The sequence below is a fragment of the Anticarsia gemmatalis genome, chromosome 3 (assembly GCF_050436995.1).
Source record: "Anticarsia gemmatalis isolate Benzon Research Colony breed Stoneville strain chromosome 3, ilAntGemm2 primary, whole genome shotgun sequence".
In the NCBI taxonomy this organism is placed as follows: Eukaryota; Metazoa; Arthropoda; class Insecta; order Lepidoptera; family Erebidae; genus Anticarsia; species Anticarsia gemmatalis.
Window position 1 is genome coordinate 8,704,842 of NC_134747.1, and position 23,906 is coordinate 8,728,747.

The window sequence follows — 23,906 nt, forward strand, 5'->3', positions numbered from 1 at the left end:
GGCTATAAAATTAATAAAGTCACATCTTGCAGCTACGTATGAAAATTTTGTTCATACCTAGGCTCACATTCCACTTTTGGATTCAAATCCAATAGAAGTAGAATGGCAGATTAGACCTCAGCACTGTAATCAAACAATAACACATTAGACCTAACGGGGAGCCAAACCACCCGGCCTCATATAAATATAAATTCTAGACACTTAAGTTGTCGCTGCGTAAAACAGAATGTAAGATTTTCTTTAACTAGACTGCTGTCAAAATGTCAATGATAATGTCAGTTCAGTTGTCAAAGTTACTGTTGATATAGTTTGTCATCATAGTTTCATAAATTGCATTAATTTGGTTTAAGTACAGGAAACGCTAAAATATTGATTGGTTTTAGGTGAGTGCCTAGAAAGAAGACCTAAAACCTAGGACAGATATCACTTTGACCGAGTAACTAGAATGATCTAATTGTACCGAATTCTCTGTTACAGAATACAGTTGTGGTTTTCAAAACATCTGTGAACTTATGAACAATACATTATAAATATACAGTAGAAAGTACAATTTAAATACGATGTCGGAATCGACAGATATTAAAGATGTACTGGATAAAAACCTCGAAGACTTTGAAATACAAGAAGTCTTACGAAATGGCACCGACTTGAGGGAATACGCCTTACAACTTGATAAAGGTATAAAGGATGCTGAGAAGACCTCAGTTGCGGATTACTTGAAAGAAAGCGAAAATATTGCTTCACTCCATAATCAAATAGAAGATTGTGATGGTATTCTTGCAAAGATGGAGTGTATGCTGATGGTGTTCCAAGTAAGTATGAAGAAAGAAATACACATAATCGTTGGCCTCTATAAGCCTCTTGCACTAAGTTTTGTTCTACTACCTCTTCTGTTCTAGATTTGTATAGAACAGTTTTGTAAAAGTGTTTTTGTTGATCTTTTTCTAGAATGATTTGGGGAGCATTAGCAATGAAATAATAAGTCTACAAAAGCGCTCAGTGAACATGTCTGTACAACTGTCTAACAGACAAATGCTCAAAGGTCCTCTTTCAACATTTATAGAAGATATGGCTGTATCTGAAACCCTTATATTGTAAGTACATTAATATTAAACTGCTGTTGCTGACTGTTTAAATATGTACCTATCTTATTTTTTTAAATTTTATCTAATGTAAATTCTGTTTCTCTTAGTGGCATCAATAATGTTCCTGTAACTGACAAGGAATTCATGGTTCAACTGGCCATTTTAAATCAAAAACTGAACTTTGTTAAGGAACAAGATTTTAAGGAAACTAAAGCCTGTCATGATGTTAAAGATGTCTTAGAAAAACTCAAAATAAAAGCAGTCTCAAAAATAAGAGCATATATTTTGGAACAAATATATAAATTTCGTAAACCAATGGCTAACTACCAGATACCACAGAATGCTATGTTAAAATATAAGTTTTTCTTCGAGTTCATTTTGGCTAATGAAAGAAATGTAGCACAAGAAATTTGCAATGAATACATAGACACATTAAGCAAAGTGTACTACTCATACTTTAAGTCATATGCCTCAAGACTTGACAAATTGAAGTATGAAGAGGCACCAACAAAAGATGATCTGATGGGCATTGAGGATGGTTCTAAAGGAGGATTTTTCCAAAAATCTAATTTGAAGAATAAAAGCACCATTTTTACAATAGGTAATAGGGGAGATGTCCTAGCACAGCAACTAGAAGCTCCCATTATAGTACCACATGTGCAACAAAAAACTAAGGTACACTTATATTCCTGTTATCTTAATATTACACTCTGTATGTATGTGTAGTATGTGTGATGTTCTCAAGAGAGATATGAAAACTTGTATTATAATATGCTTTTATAATTACAGTACTCATATGAAGCATTATTCAGAAGTCTCCAGTATGCTCTAGTGGACAATGGCTGCCGAGAATACTTATTCACTACAGAGTTCTTCCATGTAAAGGGAAGTCATGCACAGGAGCTGTTTGACAGGATCCTTGGGAAAACATTATCATTACTTGTGGTAGGATACATTACTTTAAATATATTTATTTACTACATTTCCAACTACCCACAATAATACTTAAATGCACAGTGAATATTTTAAATATATTTTTTCTAAATCATTATGTGACCTTTAAAATTTTCAACGAATATAAGACCCATTGTGCATCTTCGTATTATGTGTATAAACCGCGATGGTTTAATACCCACGGTAATTTTATGCCATTTGTTTCAGAAAAATGTTGAGAACTATGTGATTGAGTGTTATGACTGCCTAGCATTGTATCTCTGTATTCAACTTATAAATAGATACAGATGGATGTGTCATAAAAGAGCTGTTGCAGCCTTAGACAGGTATGATAAGCATTTTATTCTTTGTCATCAAGTATCGAGAACTTAATAAATATCAGTGAAATAAAATATAATAATAATATAATATATTAACTTACTCTGAAATGTACTGTGGCATGATGACTAAAATTCTTAACTTAGGGAGCTCCAAACCATAATATCTAGATCTCCATTTTGTAACCTGTCTTTCTTTTTAGTTATTGGGATTCACTACAAGGGGCTTTGTGGCCAAGATTAGAACATGTTTTGAAACTCAACATTCAGAGTGTACGAGAATGTGATCCAGCTAAGTTATCTAATAAGGAATTGGGCCCACATTATGTAAGTGTACTCATATAAATTTCTAATCATCTTTAAATGTAATGTTATGTACTGATTGGCTAAAGTATAAACATTATTTCAGATTACTCGCAGGTATGCAGAGTTCTCTGCTGCTATGCTCAGCTTAAGCGAACAATTTCCTTCAGAGGAATTAAGCAACCTCTTACTGATCCTTCAAGATGAAGTTCATTGTTTCCTACTGAAAATGGCGGCAGAATTTCCGCAGCGTATTCAGCAACTAATATTCCTAATTAACAATTATGATATGGTACTGAGTATATTAATGGAAAGAACAAGGGACAACACCAAGGAAGCAGAAAGCTTCAGAGAACAATTGCAAGCAAGGAGTTCAGAGTATGTTGAAGAAATATTGAGCCCACACTTTGGTGGAATGATTCAATTTGTCAAGGAAGGTGAACAACTACTTGACTCGGATAAGAAAACAGAACTAGCCAATTTAGAAAGAAAATCACTTTCCTTGGTGGCTTCATTCAGTTCTGGATGGAAACAAAGTCTTGAAGAAATCCATAGAGAAGTTCTTATATCATTCCCAAACTTAGTAACTGGCTCAGGGTTACTACAAATGGCACTTACAAACTTTGTGCAGTATTATCATAAGTTTGCTAAACTATTGACACCTAACGCGCGAACGCAGTTAGTCAATATTCACGTTATTATGGTCGAAATTAAGAAATACAAGACTAATTACTAATCTACTAATCGTCACTTACGTAAAAAAATATGTTGAATTATTTTTAAATATGCACATAGTAGGAAATCATTGAAGGTTTATTGAAATATATTATAATATCATTATTCTAAATTGTATGAAATGAATTAAATAGCCGTGTGGTTGTTGTTGTCATGTGCATTTATAAATCCTTGGTTTTGCTTGCAGAACAAAATGTTGTCAGAATGGAAACAAAATAAAACACAATACTTTATTTAAAAATTGTTTTTCTTATAAAAATATTATGTAATACCACAGAGTTTAACGTCAAAGTAATTAACGTGATGACTTAACACTCATTTAGAATTTTTACCTTATTTCTATATTCACAATCAAATTCTTATGAGTAAAAAATACAAAACAAAGTCGGACTTGTTTCGCTTTTACGCGGGCGCAGAGACGCGCCTTTAATTTGCTTTATCTAACTAGATAACACGCGAGCCACAACTTCGTACAGATTAAAAAATTGCCTAGACCCGGGACATTTAATGACTCAACATTAGTATTCGGGTTTCACATAAAAACTTATACAGGATAAAGAACCGATGTATTGAAAATAGGTAACCAAGACAGAATGAAATTGACATTATTAAAAACTTGTGCGCGTTCGTACGTTCATACGTTGTTTAACACAACGCTGAAGAAATATTTAAGCTTCTTATACAGCAGTAATTACAACAGTTATTTCAATTTGCTAATAAATACTCAAGGCGTACCAAAGTATGCCGCATCTAATCGTATATTTAAATATAGTTTAATATGTACACCGTTTATATTTCCACACTAAGTACTGGTATTTTTGGCAGGATGTCCTTCCACATCTTTATAGGTTTGGTTCTAATGTAATCTCGTATTAATTGCTCTACTTCAGTTGACATCTTCTGCATTTTACGTCCGGCGAGCATTTCATTTATTCTCAGATGATTGTGTCGACTTAACATCACCAAACTGCTGATCACCGCTTCATCAATTCGTTGACACGCTGAAAATTAAAAGCAAATCTTTATATATATAATTCTTCTGTAAGTGTGTATGTCACTGAACTTCTCTTAAACGACTGGACCGATTTTGATGAAAATTTTTGTGTGTGTTCAAGGGGATCTGTGAATGGTTTAGATTCACAATTTTGTCTGCTGGACAATGTTTTTTTAATAAATTTTTAATTTATTAGTAACGTGTGGACAGGACAACGTCTGTCGGGTCCGCTAGTGTATTATAATTCTGCTTGATTATTACAATCCGACAACTTAAGCTTTAGCGTACAAGGTTTATCTAGATGCTAATTTATAATACCGTGTATTTCTAAAATAAGTACCTGTATCAAACAGGACACTTTCAGCTGCATAAGCCACCAAAGTTCTTAAACCTGAAGTTTGTTTTCCTGCGCCATCCGTGAACTCTCTCTACTAACTTGTCAGACTATAGTAAATCTATTAAATAGGTAGGTATTTTGAAATGAAGTAGGTACTCACTTGAAGTTTTTAGAATATCCATGAGTTGATTGATAGCAATTTCACAATGTACTTTCATGTCAATGGGGTAAGGTTTCATTAGACATCCGATTGCCGATAAACAAAATTCTCTTACGACAAGTGGTGTAGTTTCTTTCTCAATTAAAGGTTGAATCAAGTTTTTTATAATATTCTTTTGAGTCCACCGCGGTCCATGCCGCTTAGCTAGGATAATTAACGCCAACCTTAACATTTTTCTTTGCAAGGGAATATCTGAAAATGCAAAAAAAATACAACTATTAGTCTTACGTCTTTCTGTGGGGATAAATGGTATAATGACAAAGTCGACACTATTAGAAGAATATGAAAAAACATTGTAATCGCGTAAGAGCCAACATTTTTATGGCGAAATTTATAAATTGCCTGTTGTTATTACTTCGTGTTGAGATGTTTTATTTCAACTTACCTTTTAACTCTTTTATAGCGTTTCTAAACATATCAAGCATTTTCCTCTCGTTCCACTCCATTATTTCGTAGTGATACTTTCGGTGTAATATATTTCTAATGTCTTGTACTCTGTTATATCTGTCGTCACACTTATAGAAATGTAGCAGGTATACCAAACAAGTGACAATTGGTGTTCTCGCTGAAATAAACAAAAATAAACGTTTTATTACCACAATATTGCACACAAAAAATAAATAAATAACAATTCAGCATTTTCTGTACTGCATTTTAAACTTATTCATACAATTCTTACCTTTACTCATGTGAGCTAAAGGAATCACATTTCTCCATACTTCTAAGCACTGCTTGACAAGTGGAACAGCTTTGAACTGAATGCAATACATAGCATCCAACATGAACATTCTGAGTCGTTTCAATTTCTTAAAATATCGACATACTAACGCGAAAAAGTGGGACGCGCTTTCGATAACATCAAATTCAGGAGTTCGATTCAGTTGGAATAATACGTATTCTATATCAGTCAGGATCAAATTAACGATATCAACCGGCTGCCAATAAGTTCTTAGCCGTCGTATCACGTAGAGCAGAACTTCTTCAGATTTCGTCATTGCAGGTGCGAGCAGTGCAGATGTTTTTGAAAATAATTCCAGTTTTCTGTCAGGTTTCGTTAAATATTTCATTAAACCAATAACGAAGTGCTTATAATTGTATTTCTGTAAGTCCATAACGAACTTCTCCATAGCCTGTTCTTTACCTGACGCCATTTCGTTTATTTTTGAAACTTCTGCTTCAATCTTTTCACAAATAGGCCTCGAAATTGCATCTGAAAATGAATTTGTCACATTAGATATCACGATTAAAATTAATCACATTCAGTTCACCCATCAGAAGTTCGTTAAATTATAATATAAGCTTAGATATTTTAATATTCTTAACAAAATATTTACCAGTTTTAGAAGATTCATTTACAACTTCAGTCAGACACCATCTACTAGCATTAGAATGATAATTATAAACCAAATATAATACACACCTGGTACAATCCGGTAGAAAGGTTTCACCGTTACTACGCCATAGTTTTCAATCATTCTACACAATATACTGTCTTTAATTGGACAAGACGATTCCTCTTTATCTTTGTCTTTTTCTTTATTTTTTGCTATTATCGGAGTTGACATTTCTTTAGCAATGGTTTCACTATTAACATCAAGAAATTCTTCAGCGCTTAACTGTTGAGCACAATGCATTACTCTCTTACAATCAATGCCAGTATCTGTAGCAAATAACTTGCGTTTCCGTGATTGTTCTTCAATTTTATTTGTATCTTTGATCATTTGTCTGTTTTGTTTATCAGCATTGATACTATGAAGTGCAAACTGAGCTAGTTTAGGATCTTTGTTCAATACCACGCTGCATTGCTCAGGTAGCCGGTGTATATTAACGGCTAACTTATTACATGTGACGGTTGGTTTATTTGTAGCAGACGTCGTCAGCGTACAAACAGCTGGTTCTTTGTTTGCAATAGGTGGGATGTTTGACGACATAGCTGACTCCATATTCGCAGCGGGCGGTTTCGATGTCACAACTGGTCCTTTTAATACCGACGTCGGCGATGCAATGGTAAGTTCTTTATCCACAGCTGACGGCAGCGATGTACTTGCGAGTCCCTTATTAGGATCAGGTGAGATGGGTGATGTAATCGGTGGATTAACATACCCAACTGGCACATCAGGTGATGTAATGTAACGCCTTGGCTTAGGTGATACTAAGTTTATCATTGGAGATGTACTGAAACGCTTTGGCGAGGTTATCCATGGTCTTAAGGATGAACGATCGATATTAGGCGACGTTATCGAAGACTTAGTTGTAGGAATGTATACAGGAGACGTAAGCGAAGTCTGCGATGTGGAAATATATAATGGAGAGGTAAACGATTGCGAGGAGGCAATATATACGGGAGATGTTATCGGAGACTTTAAGGCGGTGTTTATGGGAGAAGTTATTGACGGCCTTAATGGGACAGTATTTACGGGAGATTTAATCGAAGATTTTGATGGGGCAGTGTTTACGGGAGAAGGTATTGATTGTTTTGATGAGGCGGTATTTACGGGAGAAGTAATTGAAGTTTTTAATGAGGTAATATTTACGGGAGATCTAATCGGAGTCTCTGATGAGGTAGTATTTATTGGAGAGGTTATCGAAGGCTTTACTGATGCAGTATTTACGGAAGACTTTAATGATGCAATATTTACGGGAGAAGTCATTGAAGTCTTTAATAAGGCGGAATTTACGAGAGCAGTCATGGAAGACTTTTGTGAGAAGGTATTTACGGGAGAAGTCATCGAAGATTTCGATGAGGCGGTATTAATGGGAGAAATCATAGACGGATTTAATGAGATAGTATTTAAGGGAGAAGTTATAGAAGCTTTTGATGAGGCGGCACTTATGGGAGAAATCCTAGACGGCGTTAATGAGGTAGTATTTACGGGAGATGTAATCAAAGACTGTGATGGGGCGATATTTACGGGAGAAGTAATGGAAGACTTCGGTGAGGCAGTATTCAAGGGGAAAGTCGTGGAAGACTTCAATAAGGCAGTATTTACGGGAGAAGTCAATGAAGTCCCTGATGAGGGAGTATTTACGGGAGATGTTATCTTAGTCTCCGATGGGGCAGTATTTACGGGAGAGGTAATCAAAGGTTTTAATAAAGTATTATTTACGGGAGAAGTCAATGAAGTCCCGGATGAGGGAGTATTTACGGGAGATGTTACCGTAGTTTCTGATGGGGCAGTATTTACGGGAGAGGTAATAGAAGGCTTTAATAAGGCTGTATTGACGGGAGAAGTCAATAAAGGCTCAGATGAGACAGTATTTAAAGGAGATATTATCTTAGTCTCTGATGGGTCAGTATTTACGGGAGAGCTAACAGAAGGCTTCAATAAGACAGTATTTACGGGAGATGTAATTGAAGACTTTAATGAGGGAGTATTTACTGGAGGTGTTATCGAAGACTCTGATTGGGCAGTATTTACGGGAGAGGTAATCGAAGGGTTTAATATGGCAGTATTTACGGGAGAAGTCAATGAAGTCCCTGATGAGGGAGTATCTACTGGAGATGTTATCTTAGTCTCCGATGGGGCAGTATTTACGGGAGAGGTAATAGAAGGCTTTGATGAGGCGGTATTTACGGGAGAATTTAATGACGACCCTGATGAGGGAGTATTTACGGGAGATGTTATCTTAGTCTCCGATGGGGCAGTATTGACGGGAGAGGTAATAGAAGGCTTTGATGAAGCGGTATTTACGGGATATTTCATTAAAGACTTTGAAGAGGCGGTACTTACAGGAGAAGTCATCGATAACTTCGAGGAGGCGGTATTTACGGGAGAAGTCATCGAAGCCTTTGATGAGCCAGTATTTACGTCACATGTAATCGAAGGCTCTGATGAGGCAGCATTTATGGGAGAAGTAATCAAGTGTTTTGTGCTTTCAAATGCTTGGGAACCAGCAGGTTTTGATTTTTGATTTACAGTGAGATTTTCTGAGATCGGCGAAGTCATTAAATGTTTCTGTGATTCACTTACACCGATTACTGGCGATGGCTTCATCGAACGCTTGGAATATGTTATTACATTCTCCTTTGACTTAATAGTTATCACGGGTGATGAAGCTCCATCAGGCGTCGGTGATTCTACAACGGGATCCGGGGATTCTATAACGGGTTCCGGTGATGTTAACGGCAGTTCAGGAGATTCCGAAGACCCCGGTGGCGATGTGTATATAGCAATTAAAGGAGTATCAGGTAATTCCGGTGATGTCATGGAGCATGTAACCTCAGACGATGGGGCAAGTGACGTAATTGGCTTTGGTGATGGAATGGATACATAAACTGGCTCCATAAGCGTACTACTCATTGTGTGACATTCAATATTACTAACACAGTCGACTTCTAAATCAAATTCTTCCTTTTGAGATGTGATATTTTCATCAGTTATATCCATTACATTCTGATCTGTTGAGTTCATACTTGTGTCAACAGCGATCGGTTCAGGAATTATTTCTTCAGACTCAACAGCACTGCTGACGCTCTCTTCTCCTATAGATGTTTCCATATGAGGTGTGAGTTGAGTTTCAGATGTTGTCAAATGTTGCTTCTCACTCGTCTCCATAACTATAGACTCCCCAGCTATATTCTCATTACACTCCATGCTACTGTCGATATTACGATCATTGTTAGTCTCATGTGTACACTCAATGTTACTGCCGGCTGTGGTGTTGGCGCTAGATATTACATTCTTGTCACCTGACTTTGACGCATTTAGTTCAGCCATTACCTTTACAGCCTTTTCATAGACATCTTTGTCGTTTAGTGACGCTGAAGTATCACCAAATAATTTTACAAATTTTTTCTCTAGCAGCAATGGTTTCGGTTTTAGACGATGTTTTCGCCTAGGTGATTCTTTTTTAATTTTGCATAACTGTGTCTCACATCTCTTTCTATACTTAACTAAATTAGTTAACTTTGTAGATTTTTTTACTCTTCTGTTTGGTGATTCATTTTTTCCTTTTATGATCTCGACGTTTTCGAGTTCTGGAGATATCACATTTTCTTCATCATCTTGTCCTATGCTTAGACTCGGTTCTGTTTGTTTAGCAGGCACAGCCTGACGTCGTTTACTTCTTAACTCTTCTATGTCTTTTGCTGTAAAGATTTGGTCAGACAATATTCTAATTCTGTTCGCTGGTGTAACTGGCAAAGGCTGTGATATCTCTACAACCTGCAAATCTACATTTGCATGAGATTCATTATTAACTTGGGGACTGGTACTGACATCCATATTGTCTGAATTAAATTGCTTATCATGTGAAGGTCTAATATTTATATCAATATCATTAACTAAGTTACAGTCTTTGTTTTGATTTAGCACCATATCATCCATTGATAATATATTTTTGTCTAAATTATAGAAGTCTTCCTGCAGGTTAACTACAGCATTAATTGCTGCTACGGCAGCTTCAGCTCTGGTTATAGCTGTTTCTTCCTTGACTGCAAGTTCTTGTTCTCTTTCACGTACTCTTTGTTCCCTTATTGCAATCACCTGTTCTCTGCTTGCTACGGCTTGTTCTCTTGACGCCGCTGCCTGCTCCCTTGCTACTGCTGCTTGTTCCCTTGCTACTAACACCTGCTCATCTAATGTTATTGTCTGTTTCTTTGCTGTCATTATGTCTGCAAACAAGGGCCTACAAATGTTTCCGGCTTGTATGTCGTGAATACGATTGGGCCGCGGCGTTGGTGGTGTTATAGGCATAGGCGAAACGGGTTTGGCATTTAATTTCATAGCTACTAGTATCTTTTCTACTTCATCGTTAGTATCACAGTCTTCGCTATAATGTTTACTGCTATTTATTTCTAAGCATTCTTCTTCCGGTGTTCTCTGTACGCGTATGTGAGGTACATTATGCAAATTAACACCCTTATCACCACCAGAATCTCTTTCATTTTCCGCCTTCTCAATATTAATTCTTGTCTGTGTGCGCTTATTACTTTGTTTCACTAATCTTTTAATTGGGCTTGTACCAATGTCAACCATCATTGTTGTAATTGGACTAGTTGATACCGATTTCATTGTATTGAATATGATGGGACTGACTGACCTATCAGTAGTTACCACTGAATCAGATGCTGGACTGCTTGACTTATCATTAATCTCTTGGGTAAATGGTATTGGACTTGTAGCAGTTTCAACTAATTTAGAGTTCCATTTACTTCTTATAGTCTCAGCTTTAATAGGAGATAAATAGTATTCTGGACTTTGCAAACATGTATCGGCGTCTGAAGAGGCCAGGGAAGATCCCCGACCCGTATCAACCTCATTCATGCAATCATTATCTGATTCAGGGCATTGAATATATTTATTTGATGAAGAACAACTCCCATTCTGAAAACAAAATTAAGAAATTAAGACTTACACTATTTTTATGCTAACTCCTTTAATACATTTCAGTAAAGTCAGTTTTTCTCATATCAACCTGTAGTTCAGTTTGAAGTATATCTTCTTTGTGGTGTTGTAACAGACTGCCGTTATCATTGCTATCGCTGTCGTCGTCAGCATTGAAGGAATCATCGTTTTTCAGTTTTTTAAACCTCCATAATAGTTCTTTATATTTTGCTTTTAACTTTTCTGAAAACGAAAAAGATATTATTGACTATCTATATTTACTAACAGGACGAGATAATGGCCGTCGTATATCAAATTAACTTACTTTTATCATTTATCAATTCAGATACTTGTTTTTCCAAAACTTCATTCTTTTTGTCAGCAGCTGATGTTTTACTCTCCCCATTCTTTGACTTCTCAAGCCTTGCTATCATTCGCTCAGCATCTTTGTTGGTACTTTCTAAATATTCTATCTTCTTTTGTTGCTCCTTTGTCAATTGCTGTAATTGTTACATTATGTCAATGTTAATAAAATTAAGAATAAGCTAAAATATATACATTACTAAAATAAATATGTAATAGGTACCAATTAATTATTATTTATTTTACTTATATATTTTTTGTATATCTCTGTATTCCCAAAAATCTTCCACAATTTATTGAACAAGTGAAAATTTCAAAATTAAAACCAAATCAAGAAGGACTTGTGAATGTACTTAGTTAGTATTGATAAAAATCTATATTTATCATTTGTAATGGTTTGAGCTAGTTGCATCATTACCTTTAATCAATTTTACTTATCAGAATTGCTTTGTGTACAAAGATAACAATGCTTTATACATTCACTTGTGTTTATTTTTGTGAAATCTAACAAATAACAAAAGCCTTAGCTAGCAGGGTAACATAACATATGGGACAGTGGCTCAAAGTCACTTTTCATTCCTATATTATATTGTTTATCAATATCAACAGGTTTCATACTGGGTGGTATATGTTAAGATAGCATTGTATGGGTAATATAAATTGATTCATGGGTTTCATTTGCCACTTAACAAGTGTTTGGGAAAAATTACCATTTATACACCAAATAACTAGGTACTACATCTTTTTGTTCAGTCTGTAAAAAAATGCTGCTAAATAAGATTCAGCCTTATAGTTTGACAACTTAGTAGACAGACTTAGGAGGCAGAATTTATCTAGATTACAATTAATATTTCTGAATATTTCCAAAATAAAACAGCTGTATGCAACAGGCCACTGTATAACACTGAGGGACACTTAGTGTTCTAAATTCTGAATTTTGTATGGTTCCGCCAGCAGCAAACCTTGTATATAAGGCTCTCTACAAAGTTGTTACACTATAGGATGAGAGTCGTATTTTTAGAGAGAAAATTAAATTACCTCTAGCTGTGCCGTATGTGATTGTAAAGCTTCATACTGGTTAATTGCTTTGGATTTTGCAGTATCATTTGTTCTATTAACAACTGTTAACTCTTGTAGTGCCTGAAACAGTTACATATTACATAATACTTATTAGCCAGTCATGATAAATACAACAATGCTCTTTGCTTTCACAGTGCCAAAATACCTGATGACGATTATATGAACATTTTCCAAGCAATGGAACCAAAAAATTTAATTAGGTTGGATCCCATCACCTCCACCACATATTCTAATAATATGTTTTAAAATCTTCATAAAGACTTCTTTATAACCAAAAGAAGAGAAGACAGAAGTTGCATTCTGGCTTATTTACAAGTTGGGGGTGTGAACTTGGCTCTACAAGAACTGAGTTTCCATAATCTTCTTCTGGCTGTGTTTGCTAATAAATGTGAGTTTCAATAATAAGTATTTAGTAATACTCACATTCTCTAATCTTGAGCATGTTTCTAGGGCCTCTTTGTAATCCTTACTGGCTTTTAAACGTTCTTGATTAGCAGCATCTAGGTTCTTTATTGTTTCATCTAGCACATGCTTTTGAAGATTATAGCTGTTTATCAGTATGCTGAAATAAAAAAGTAATGTTTAAGTGATGAGACTATTTTATAATGTGACCATAATTCCCAATATCTCCAGCAAGAACAAAAAATTCAACTTCATATAACTTTGATATATTTTTGTAATGGGTATCGCTATAATAATAGACAAAAAAATTCACTTTTTCTTTCAATTCACACTCATTTTACACTGCCCTGAAGATAAATAAAAAAATACTCACTTTGCTCTAGTAATCCTCTTCTTCACTTGATTTATTTGTGGTGTTGCAGGCACTAATGAGATAACTAGTGGCTGCAGGGTAACAAAATACATAATATTATTATCATTGTCATCAATTAAATTCATATGAGAAAAAGCTTTTAAAAATATTTAGACAATAACAAATAATAACATAAATGCTTTTGTTTAGTACTATTTCTACTTGATTTGTTTGCCAGATATGTTTTCACAGCTCTAGTCTTCTTTGATGCCAATCTTTATCAACTATACCCTCATACTTATGACACAATTTACTGCAAAACTAACATTAAATTTGCAATACACATTGTAAACAGCAGTTTGAATTGAGGACTGATATCTGTAATGCAGGCTACCAAATTATCTGGTATTGCAAGTGACATGAAGAATGGTAGCCCACCACTGCCGTGTACCACAGTTTCTACATATATATCACATTTCTATACCACTAATCCATATCCACATTACTATCCTAATTTCCCCTCAAAATTTTCTTCGTAGGATACAGAAGCAGGTTAACGTCAGGCGAGCGGCCGGTCGTAAAACCACACACGAATCTGTTTACAGCATGTTTTTGATAACAAAATTATGTAATATTGGCTAGTTTGCAGTAATTTAGACGTAAAATAGAGCTTAGTGTTCTTAGGTTCTTACAATGCAACCTAACAAAACATTCATGTTATCAGTAATACAATATCTCTATTAACAAATCACAAACACCGTTTTAACCGTTTTACAAGAAAATGTACAAACTCGAAAGCCATACATACTATTTTATTAGACGTCATTTCTATAAAATGTTTAAAACACACATTCCACGGGGAGATTTTGAGAAGAACTAGAAAATCAATATGTATGTATAAAAACTAACCTAAAATACTCACTGGAGTCACTGGTTTGTTGGGGATATGTTGGTTAAGGTAGCCAATATCAAAATTGTTGAGTGCATCTTCTTGAGTAACGTTCATTGTAGATGGTCAAAACGTCCATAAAACATAAAAATAATTTATGTTGAATAGCACATTTCTTCATTTTAAATCCGCCGGCGCGCCAACATGAACATAAAACACCGACTGAACTGAAGTTAGTTGAAGGTTGGATGAGTGAATGAATTGAAGTTGATTGAGCAGTTGGGGTACTCATGGGGTACTCTGAACCATAGACAGCTCTGAACCATCATTTATTCTCTATAAAAACGTTCTCTAATAAAAGAGAATAAAATACTATTATTTATTGACAGCTCTTCATGTAAAACAGAGATATGCTCAAATCACGCCAATCACAATAGGTAAACAACTATACGTTACCTATTATGATTGGCGTGATGGCTCACTCAAGTTTGAAACATAAACTTAATGCCCGTCCTAGACACTCAAGATTAGACACTTGAAAGTAGATAAGGAATAATAGATACCTAATAATTATAAGATGCTCAGTACATATTAACACAATACAAAGATTTTCGATCTATTCGATTTTTGTGTTTAAACAACAGCATTATCAACATCTGGTAGACAGATACAAACAAATGATCAAAATGTCTTGTAACGTTTACGTTATACCTACTCAGGGATGATTTTAAAAAACGATCTGAGACAACAGAATATTAATAATGTATATTCAGTATTTTTGGTATCTTGCTTTCGTCAATCGTTTTGCAGTGACCGTCTCCAAATAAGTAATAACCTCGGCCAAGCTTCCCGAGCATGTTGTCCGATTTGTAAGTTGCGTTACTAAATCATTCATTTTATTTTTAAGTATGGCAATAATTTATTAGCAACATTATTGTTTGCAAACAAAATAAATATAAATAGCGCTGTCAATTAGCAGTAATTTGAACCAATTTGATCTGAAGCTTCGTTTTCCGTGGATCGTTTTCCTGTTTTATAATTGTTATTTAGTCCAAGTGTTTATCAAAGAAGCAGAACGTAACTCTACTGTCTTTATTTTTGCGTATCTAGTCGCGTCACGCGTGATCTTCTCAAGTTCAAGGTTAAGTATAGGGTGAAGACAAGCAACACGGTTCGTACTATTTATTTAAATTCGGAATAATATAGATGTGAACTTACTATGTTAGCTACATAATTTTTTTTTAGTTAGGAGAGGTGGGTCATTAAAAATTTAAGTGCTTACATTTTTATCAAATATAAAGTGTTCCACTTAACTGTATCACAAATTTAAGGTCTTTGACCTATGTAATAATGATAATAACTCGTTGAACTACTTCTTTCCACACATTGTTTTGAGGTGAAATATATATAATTATTATGATGCCGTACGCTTCGATATTTACGAAAATATTATTATATTTGTTACGATATAATTTTAGATCTTATCGAATGATGTTTTGTTACTCCTAATTTTAACGATAACCATGTAGCATATACGTTATCTTCATGCAATCATTTTATAGTGCCGATATCGTAACCAGTTATTCGAAGCTTCGAAGTCTATTCATGTAACAAAAAGTACATTACTCATGTTAGTTATTTATTTTTTGCAGATGGGGTACCTGAAGAATAACCAGTCCACTTATAACCAAACAAGTTTATACGACCGCGTCAAGAAATTGCTGGTATCATACGAATGGAGTGACTGCAGCTTCTCTGTCTCAGGGAAAATCTTCAAAGCCCACAAGTTAATCCTAGGTATCAGTAGCCCTGTTTTTGAAGCCATGTTCTATGGACCTTTATCCTCTAATGATGATATTATTATAACTGATATTCAGCCAGATATTTTTCAATTGATTCTTAACTATATTTACACAGATACAGTGGAAATAAACAGTATAGATCAAGCTTTTGAATTACTATATGCATCTAGGAAATATTTATTAGAACATTTGACTGAGATGTGCATTGCTCACATACAAACAAACATCAGTGTTGACAATGTAATTGAAGTTCTAAATTATCCAGAGTACATGCAAGACAAGCAATTAGTTTCATTTGCACTGAAATTGTTCTGTGAACATGCTAATTATTTACTACAAGAAAAGAAGAACCTCATTACCTTTTCTTGTTTAAAAGCTATACTTGAAAGTGACCAGATGAACATTGCAGAAAAAGATCTTATTAAACATGTATTTGAATGGTCTTCATATTGTTGTGAACAAAATGATATTCCAGACACATTTGAAAACAGGAGAGATATATTAAACAAAAACGGTTTGTTTAAATTGTTAAGATTTTTGACACTGAGTGTCAATGATCTAGAGGAAATTGTTACTGATGATCTTAACAATCTACTATTACCATATGAGTTTGAAGTCATTAAAAAAAATATAAAAAGTTCAAATGGTGATCAAAAGGATGTTGTAGGCCCAATAGGTTTAAGTGATATGCCCAGAGATTTATTGCAATTGCAGTGGCATCTATGTTATAGATGTCCTATTAGGTCAGTGGCTCCCATCATAATAGACTCAAATAACTTTATCATACAGTCCAGAGTAAAAGTGAACAAATCAGTTTTTATAAACTCTCTGTGTGTGCCAACAAGAATGGCACCCGCTGATCAATTCTGTCATGAAATGACTAAAGTGTACACAGAACAATTATCTGTGTCAATCATGTGTGAGTCAGATAACAGTGTTATTAAACTGACCAACTTCATGAACACAGTTGAATATGATTCAATGGTAGAGATACCATTGACCGAGCCTTGTTTTATGAAAAAAAATGAATGGTATAAAATATGTTTTGTGTGGCCTCATAATAGATCAAGCACATATTCCTACGTAGTTGAATTTAGGCATAATCATTACAGTGGTCACAAGGTGTCATTTGAATTTGATGATCTGCCATTCAATGCTGGCACTAGTGGTAGTTTTCTAGGAGGTTTGAAGTTTTGTTTGTAATAATGTGCCATCTCTGTTTATGTGAGTACCTCATTAAATACAAAATATGTGAATTTAGGTAATTACTTATAGATAGATAAAAAGTGTATTAAGTTTTATTATGTAAAATTAAGATAAAGTGAGGCATTTTAAATTTTTAAGATTATAAGAACTTAATAATATATTTCTGTAATCTTTTGATGGTGATAAAAAGTCACATGAGTTGTTATGGGATAGAACAGTTGAGTAGCAGATGATATATCTAAAATACATTCGCCCGTGCGAAGTACGATGCCGTCCCTTTCTCGAGCGATAAATAGTCTTGCACATTCCAATCATCTTATTTTATAGCCTAAATAAGTATTTAAACATTCTCACATATCTACTCTGATAAATGGTTGTAAAATGTGATTATACTAATCGTATAAGTATGAAAATGTGTCAATACTAACTACAGCGCACCTGCAGTACTATTGCGAACATGGTCATGACGTCAGGCTGCGCGCGCATACATAGCCAATCCTAAAACGGCATTTAGTATTTTTTTAAATAAACAAGTCATGATATAGGTACGCTATTTCTTCTTTAGTATTCGGTAAAACCATAATGCAATCTTAAATTCTTAAGAAAGATTTGGGGAATTAACATTCGATAGAACAAGAGGAAAATTGTTTGCTCTCCTGTTTGTGTATTTCAAACATTTTTGTTAATGACGCACCTATCCAAATTAATATCTGTTTATAATATTTTTAAAAACTGTTAAGAGATTGCAGAAATTTATAAGAGTATTAACATTTAGATTTAATTAGGAAACTATGGCTAAGGCATTCGATGAATCTCTATTTATTATAATAAATTATTTATTTAACAATTACATTGTTTTTGTTACCAATGTCATGATAATGATAAGTTATCTTTTGGTACCCAAAGTTCCCATCAATTTACCTATTCGGGGAAAACTTTTATTATGTATTTTCTATCATTCTAGCTTATTGAGAACTAAGTCTAACTAGTAGAGAACTGTATGTACGAAAAAGCTGGGTAGAATGTTTCGAAAGGCAGACGTAGCAAGTATCTTGTATAGGTACACTAGGTACCTATGTTTTATTATTATGTGAGTAGATTATTATGTATGTATGTACGCGCTGGGCAAGGATCGTCACGCACTGGACTCTAGATTGAGGATATCACTGTCGAGGTCGCTCGCGGTGTAGAGGCCGACCGTGTCCAGTAGCTTGTGTAACGAGCAATACAAACGCTTCTCATTGTTAGAAATAATCTCTACAACCTTAACCCATTCACTGCCTAGCTGAAAATTAACGACATTACCCAGATTCCGCTGTATTATGATATCAGCCCGCCCATCGGCGGGTCCGGCATCTCGATTAAGTATCCTTGCCCGCCCATCGGCGTTTTTGGCATGTAGCTGTAGATTTCGACATAAACCGTTTCACATGTTCAGTTTACATGTACTGTACCGTGTTAAAAGCGTGTATGTGAAGTTTCCTGCGATATTTGTGATAAAATTGTGACAGTTTTATTGGTTATTAGCTGAAATAGAAATGGAGCATGAAGGTAAGGCATAACTCTCACTTAATTAATCTAAGATGAATCAAAATCATAGAATCCTAAAAATTAAGCTAATATATATGTAAAGAAATCTATTAGGCCTTTTAAAAACCCACATATATGTGCCTTTTTTAATTGTCAGGTGTCGTCAATCCTTGGGTACATTAAATTACATACTTAGTTAAAAAAAGTACATTATGCAAATTTGCTTACAATAAATTTTTATCGTTCCTCCTATTTACTATATGTAATATTTTCTTTCTTTTGTTCAGACAATACAACTGAATTTGTTATACACAGGTAAATATGGTTTATGACTTCTGGGTCCTACCATGATCATTATGTCTGCTGTTTTTTCGTGCAAAATGATTTAGCTCGTGCGATATTTGTTTGCGCTTCTGGCCAGAACATTTTTTTTATGCGTGTAGGTTATAAATCTTCTTATTATATTTTATCGACGCAAAACAACATCAATTTCTATTAAAGGTAACTTAATTTTAGTTAAAATTTATAATTATAAAATTTTAGTTAAAATTATAGTTCTTATCTAATTTCACAAAAGGTTGTTAAATCCTGAATAAGTGTTATGCCCGCCCATGGGCGGGTTCGGCATGAAAAGTCGGAATTGACTTTTTTCCAAACCTGAGATATCTGCAGGCCGTTTTGATAACGAATAAATTTTAGTAAAACGAATCATTTCACAAAATCTTTCATTTTTCTAATGGTTATTGGCTTAGATATCGGAGGTTAAAATCCAACCGCCCATGGGCGGGCTCGGCGTGTCAGTAAAAACGTTTCACCCGCCGATGGGCGTGCACGGCACTGAATGGGTTAAAAAGTAACTGCTGCGAGAAATATTTTGCCCTACTTGTATTAAATGACTTGCCATACTTGTATTCGTTTCATGACTTATAAATTGTTTTGTTGCAATAGGAAACAAAGTTAATACCTTTATTAAAGGATATTTTATTTAAAAACGTTGTCAATTATCAAGGTCACAAACAATTTAAATACTTTATAACTTATTATTGACAGGATTTACACTTTGCGCTGCAAATGATAAAAAAACACACATTAACGAGGCGGACCTTCGAATTTTTTTGTTAGTAATATGATACGTTCGGCTTCACGAATACCACTAAGTCGCGCGCCGTGTACCGTCGCAAAATAGCCTGGCACTGTCGCTTCTCCCGCGAACAACATGATCGGTGGATACGGATCACACGGACCAGGGACTGGCGTTCCCAACTCACACTGGTGACTCACAGTCGAACAACAACTCATATACGAATACGCTCCGCAGAAGTGTGGATCAGAAGCCCATCGAGATCGTAACATCATTTGCGGATAGGGAAGGCACGGGTTACCCGTAAATCTCCGCAGTAATAGTGTTAAGCCTTCAGCGACATCGTTATCAGCCATGGACTCCATCGCGGCAGCTTCTTGACCTGACACTATCGCGCACAGCACATGCTTGCTGCCAGGCAGTTCATCTATTGCACATACCCCCCGCGTCCAATCACATCGGCATTGTAATTCCTCAGCTGACCATGCCAATTTAAGATTACCCTCGTGACACACCCAGAATGGTTCAGTGTATTCCATAAATACCTTATCGCTGAGACCGAAACCAAGATTACATATTGCATCTAATTTACAAACAGGCAAAGGTGGAGCAAATAATTTGTCAGCCTGACACTTCAGACACCCGAGGGACATAGTAAGAATGATGTAGTCACCATACAGTTCTTCACCGTCACAACATTTGACAAGAACGCGACCACTTCCTGTTTGACCGCGACCCCAGCGAACGACATTCACGGGCTTATTGTAACGTACACAGTTATCTGGCAGTCCACGCAACAAAGGTGCCAACACACCAACATAACCTAAAGGAACACGTACGCAGCCGCCTGGCAATTCAATGTAACTACCGTACTGATCGGCACTGACTAGAGACAGATCGTCCCCACATCTGTTTCTTAAAATATTTGTCAATCCGAACATGACTCGAGCAGCATCATATCTTTGGTCTTCAGGAAAATTATGCAATTCTTGTTGTATCCGTAAACCAATGAAGTTGAGTAAAGTTCCATGTTGCTTATCTCCCCCGAGTCTGAATAAATTGGCTGCTTGCTGTTCTATTTGTCTGAATGTATGATAGGCCGTTATTGTCACTGGTAAGTCTACCGCACGACCTTCGCTCGTACAAAATAAGCCTCGGGATGCGTCTAAGCGCGGTAGAGGAGTTTGCAGGAGCCTGTCCTGAGATGCCAAAGTGTAAACGGAATTTGGTAAACAAGCACCAAAAATCCATTCCGCACCCATCTCGATGACAGAGTCTCCAAGCCAACAGGAATGAATTCGTCCGCCAGGCCTACAAATTAGAACACATTAATAAGACACTTTAAAAATACCGCCTTTCCTTAAAAACTTCCTACTAAAGCATTAGTTAAGTACTCAGATAAAAATACGTACGTCGTCTGAGTAACTAACGCTTTAGTAGGGATTACCCCCTACTATCTACCTATACCTTTACCTAATCAATTGTTTTGTGTATGTATGTCTGACTTTACGTAGCTCTTAACTTTAAAAAACATTCTGTTATAAACTTGTGCCATAATATTAATCGATCGTTCCTGTATCCTTATGACATATGTCGAAGGTCGCGGGTTCGATTTCTTTCAAAGAAAATCTTTTTTTTTAACGACCCTCTCGTCGATTTTTCAAAAACACAGACCACTTATCGAACTAGCAGATATTATTGACATAATTTTAAAACAATGAGCCCTGTACCTCTCTTTAGCTTCCAGAATAATAAAGTTTCTTATTCCACATTGCGCAAGTCGATGTGCGGCCGAGAGGCCTGCTATACCGGCGCCGACTATGATTACACGAGGTTCTTGGTGGCTTGGGTTAATGCTGCACGCGTCTAGGATGCATTGTTCTGGCCCTGCAGTACTCACAGCACTGCTCCAATGTCGTCTACCCGTCATCACCGTCATCGCCACCCTATCCGGCCTGTTCAAGATTCTCACCCCAGAGCTATCTGTCTTGTTCCAAAGACCTTGCCATATTAGTTTAATACGTGACAATTTCATTGTGATATAATATATCCATCCAAAATTTATAAAATTACATAGCACTATCTAATTTTGAAAGCTTTTCCATAGAATTCAGTGCGTGACATTAAAACGCCATAGTGCAAAAAAAAGAATAATTTTCTTTTTACAACCTTAAAGAGTTTTCTGGGAACTGACAGTTCGTATATTGTCTCTTTACTGAAATCATTCTTCTGCATAATTTGTTATCGTCTACACTAATCTACAGTCATGATTTAGAAACAGGCAAAACATAGTTCGTTGATAAAGTAGTATCATAAGTATATTATGTACCTAGTTATAGTAGAACATACTCAAAATCGCAGATAAGAAATCTAATTTAGTGCAGAAATAATCGAAGCAAAACTGGAAAAACTAGGTTTAACACTTGGAACGAAAAAGTCATTAACCTGAACACTACCAATAGATAGTTTTATCGACCACATCTATACTCAAACTTCGATATGTTTGTAGGGCAGTGTATCCTACGGATAAATATCTTAGATACGATAAGTTTTATTACAAAGAAAATATTACAATTAAGTATTTATTTCCGGAATGATAAAATTAAACCGGTCTATACTTATCTCGTTACCCTACTATATTTTTATTCAGCATGTGATTAAGGTACCTGCCTTTTTTTATTTTAATCGTTTCTATCAATCTAAAGTGAGTTTTTAATAGTCAAGAGTCATTTGCTCCCGTGCTACCAGGTACTATGAAAACTTGTACATATTATATGATTGTAGGTATATTTTGTGTATTCATAGTTTAAAAAACTACTAACATCTTTAATAGGAAGATATTTAAGCGTTTGACCTTGCTACTTATTGTCTACTTACTTATGTAGGTAGGTACATACGTGTCTGAGTAATTCAGTCAAGAGCAGACACTTATAAGCGCATAATATTACGTTAAGGCTCTTATATTCATTCACTACAACGTGCATAGTCATAGTCATGTTTTGAGTATGTTCTTAATACTTTTGTAACACGGAAACATGCCGCTCCAATTAGTACTCACCTAAATAAGTATCCTAAAGCAATAACTCAGATCTCAAGAGACTGACGTCATAACGTACCGTTTTTTTATCGATCGAACATAATATCTATATTTATATGATTACTTAATAACAATGTAATGTGTACTTTAGGTATTGTTATAGGGCTCTATCTACTTCCATATACCTAAGTGCATTATTATGAGTTGATAACTTTATCTCTTTATTTATAGGTAGGTATCCAAAACAATGGTCATTTTCATAAATACATGTCATGGTATATCTACGCGTATATTATAAGAGTAGGAACAGAAATTTGGAGAAGGTAAATTAAATAGGAATATTGGACGATTGATGTAAAAAAATACCCATTCTATCCTACTGTTCGGCAAGAACCTCTTGCCCAGCTGTAGGACAGACCTAGTTACCTTTCCCTCTTTCCAAGAGGGAGAGGTTGGGCCTTGAGTTCACCACCCTGGTTAGGTGAGGGTTGGGGACTTTGCATTCTATTAGGAACTCTCAAGCATTCAGGGTTTCATCACGATGTTTTTTTTTCCCCATAAGAACGAGAGATGTTTCTGTTTCTTGACTATTAGACTACTCGGCTATCATTGTTCTTTTAATAGTGGGTTGATGAGGTAATAAGGGGAAATAGGATGTGACGAAAACGCCTAAATGTAAACAAAAACGGCCATATCTTTGGCTTTAACATTAACATTTAAAAAACATTTAAATGTGTTAGTTTAGATAAGGGGTTCCCAACCTTTTCTTGGTACGGGACCACGTTTATATTATTCTTGTTAGCAGGGCATGTACGAGTATCTATACTAATATTATAAAGCTGAATAGTAGTGAAGAGTTTGTTTGTTTGATTGTTTGATTGTTTGTTTGTTTG

The 23,906-nt window shown here is 35.3% G+C and overlaps 4 protein-coding genes across 6 annotated transcripts; 2 read left to right on the forward strand and 2 right to left on the reverse strand.

The window, feature by feature from the left end:
* The first annotated feature begins 262 nt into the window (after nt 1–262).
* Vps52 (vacuolar protein sorting 52) lies at nt 263–3,629 on the forward strand. The gene is made up of 8 exons (XM_076136273.1): nt 263–383; nt 478–812; nt 949–1,094; nt 1,193–1,760; nt 1,875–2,030; nt 2,247–2,365; nt 2,560–2,683; nt 2,766–3,629. The coding sequence occupies exons 2-8, from the start codon at nt 561–563 to the stop codon at nt 3,393–3,395; spliced, it is 1,995 nt and encodes a 664-aa protein (XP_075992388.1). The 5' UTR covers nt 263–383; nt 478–560; the 3' UTR covers nt 3,396–3,629.
* LOC142987474 (uncharacterized) lies at nt 3,624–14,575 on the reverse strand. Of its 2 annotated transcripts, none has more exons than XM_076136271.1 (11): nt 14,391–14,575; nt 13,490–13,560; nt 13,138–13,276; nt 12,673–12,774; nt 11,597–11,771; nt 11,363–11,514; nt 6,366–11,271; nt 5,625–6,155; nt 5,331–5,510; nt 4,886–5,137; nt 3,624–4,395 (listed from the first exon to the last, which is right to left on the reverse strand). In XM_076136271.1, exons 1-11 carry the CDS (start codon nt 14,472–14,474, stop codon nt 4,184–4,186), a joined length of 6,804 nt encoding a protein of 2,267 aa, XP_075992386.1. In that variant the 5' UTR covers nt 14,475–14,575; the 3' UTR covers nt 3,624–4,183. The 2 variants fall into 2 exon arrangements, with proteins under 2 accessions (XP_075992386.1, XP_075992387.1); XM_076136272.1 differs by lacking the exon at nt 14,391–14,575 and adding an exon at nt 14,277–14,316.
* A 700-nt stretch (nt 14,576–15,275) lies between these two features.
* LOC142987476 (kelch-like protein 40a) lies at nt 15,276–18,215 on the forward strand. 2 transcript variants are annotated; one of them, XM_076136274.1, is made up of 2 exons: nt 15,276–15,528; nt 16,010–18,215. In XM_076136274.1, the coding sequence occupies exon 2, from the start codon at nt 16,010–16,012 to the stop codon at nt 17,360–17,362; it is 1,353 nt and encodes a 450-aa protein (XP_075992389.1). In that variant the 5' UTR covers nt 15,276–15,528; the 3' UTR covers nt 17,363–18,215. The 2 variants fall into 2 exon arrangements, with proteins under 2 accessions (XP_075992389.1, XP_075992390.1); XM_076136275.1 differs by lacking the exon at nt 15,276–15,528 and adding an exon at nt 15,595–15,753.
* A 1,769-nt stretch (nt 18,216–19,984) lies between these two features.
* Nucleotides 19,985–21,915, reverse strand: LOC142987109 (spermine oxidase-like). The gene is made up of 2 exons (XM_076135661.1): nt 21,707–21,915; nt 19,985–21,287 (listed from the first exon to the last, which is right to left on the reverse strand). The coding sequence occupies exons 1-2, from the start codon at nt 21,913–21,915 to the stop codon at nt 19,985–19,987; spliced, it is 1,512 nt and encodes a 503-aa protein (XP_075991776.1).
* Between the last annotated feature and the right edge of the window lie 1,991 nt (nt 21,916–23,906).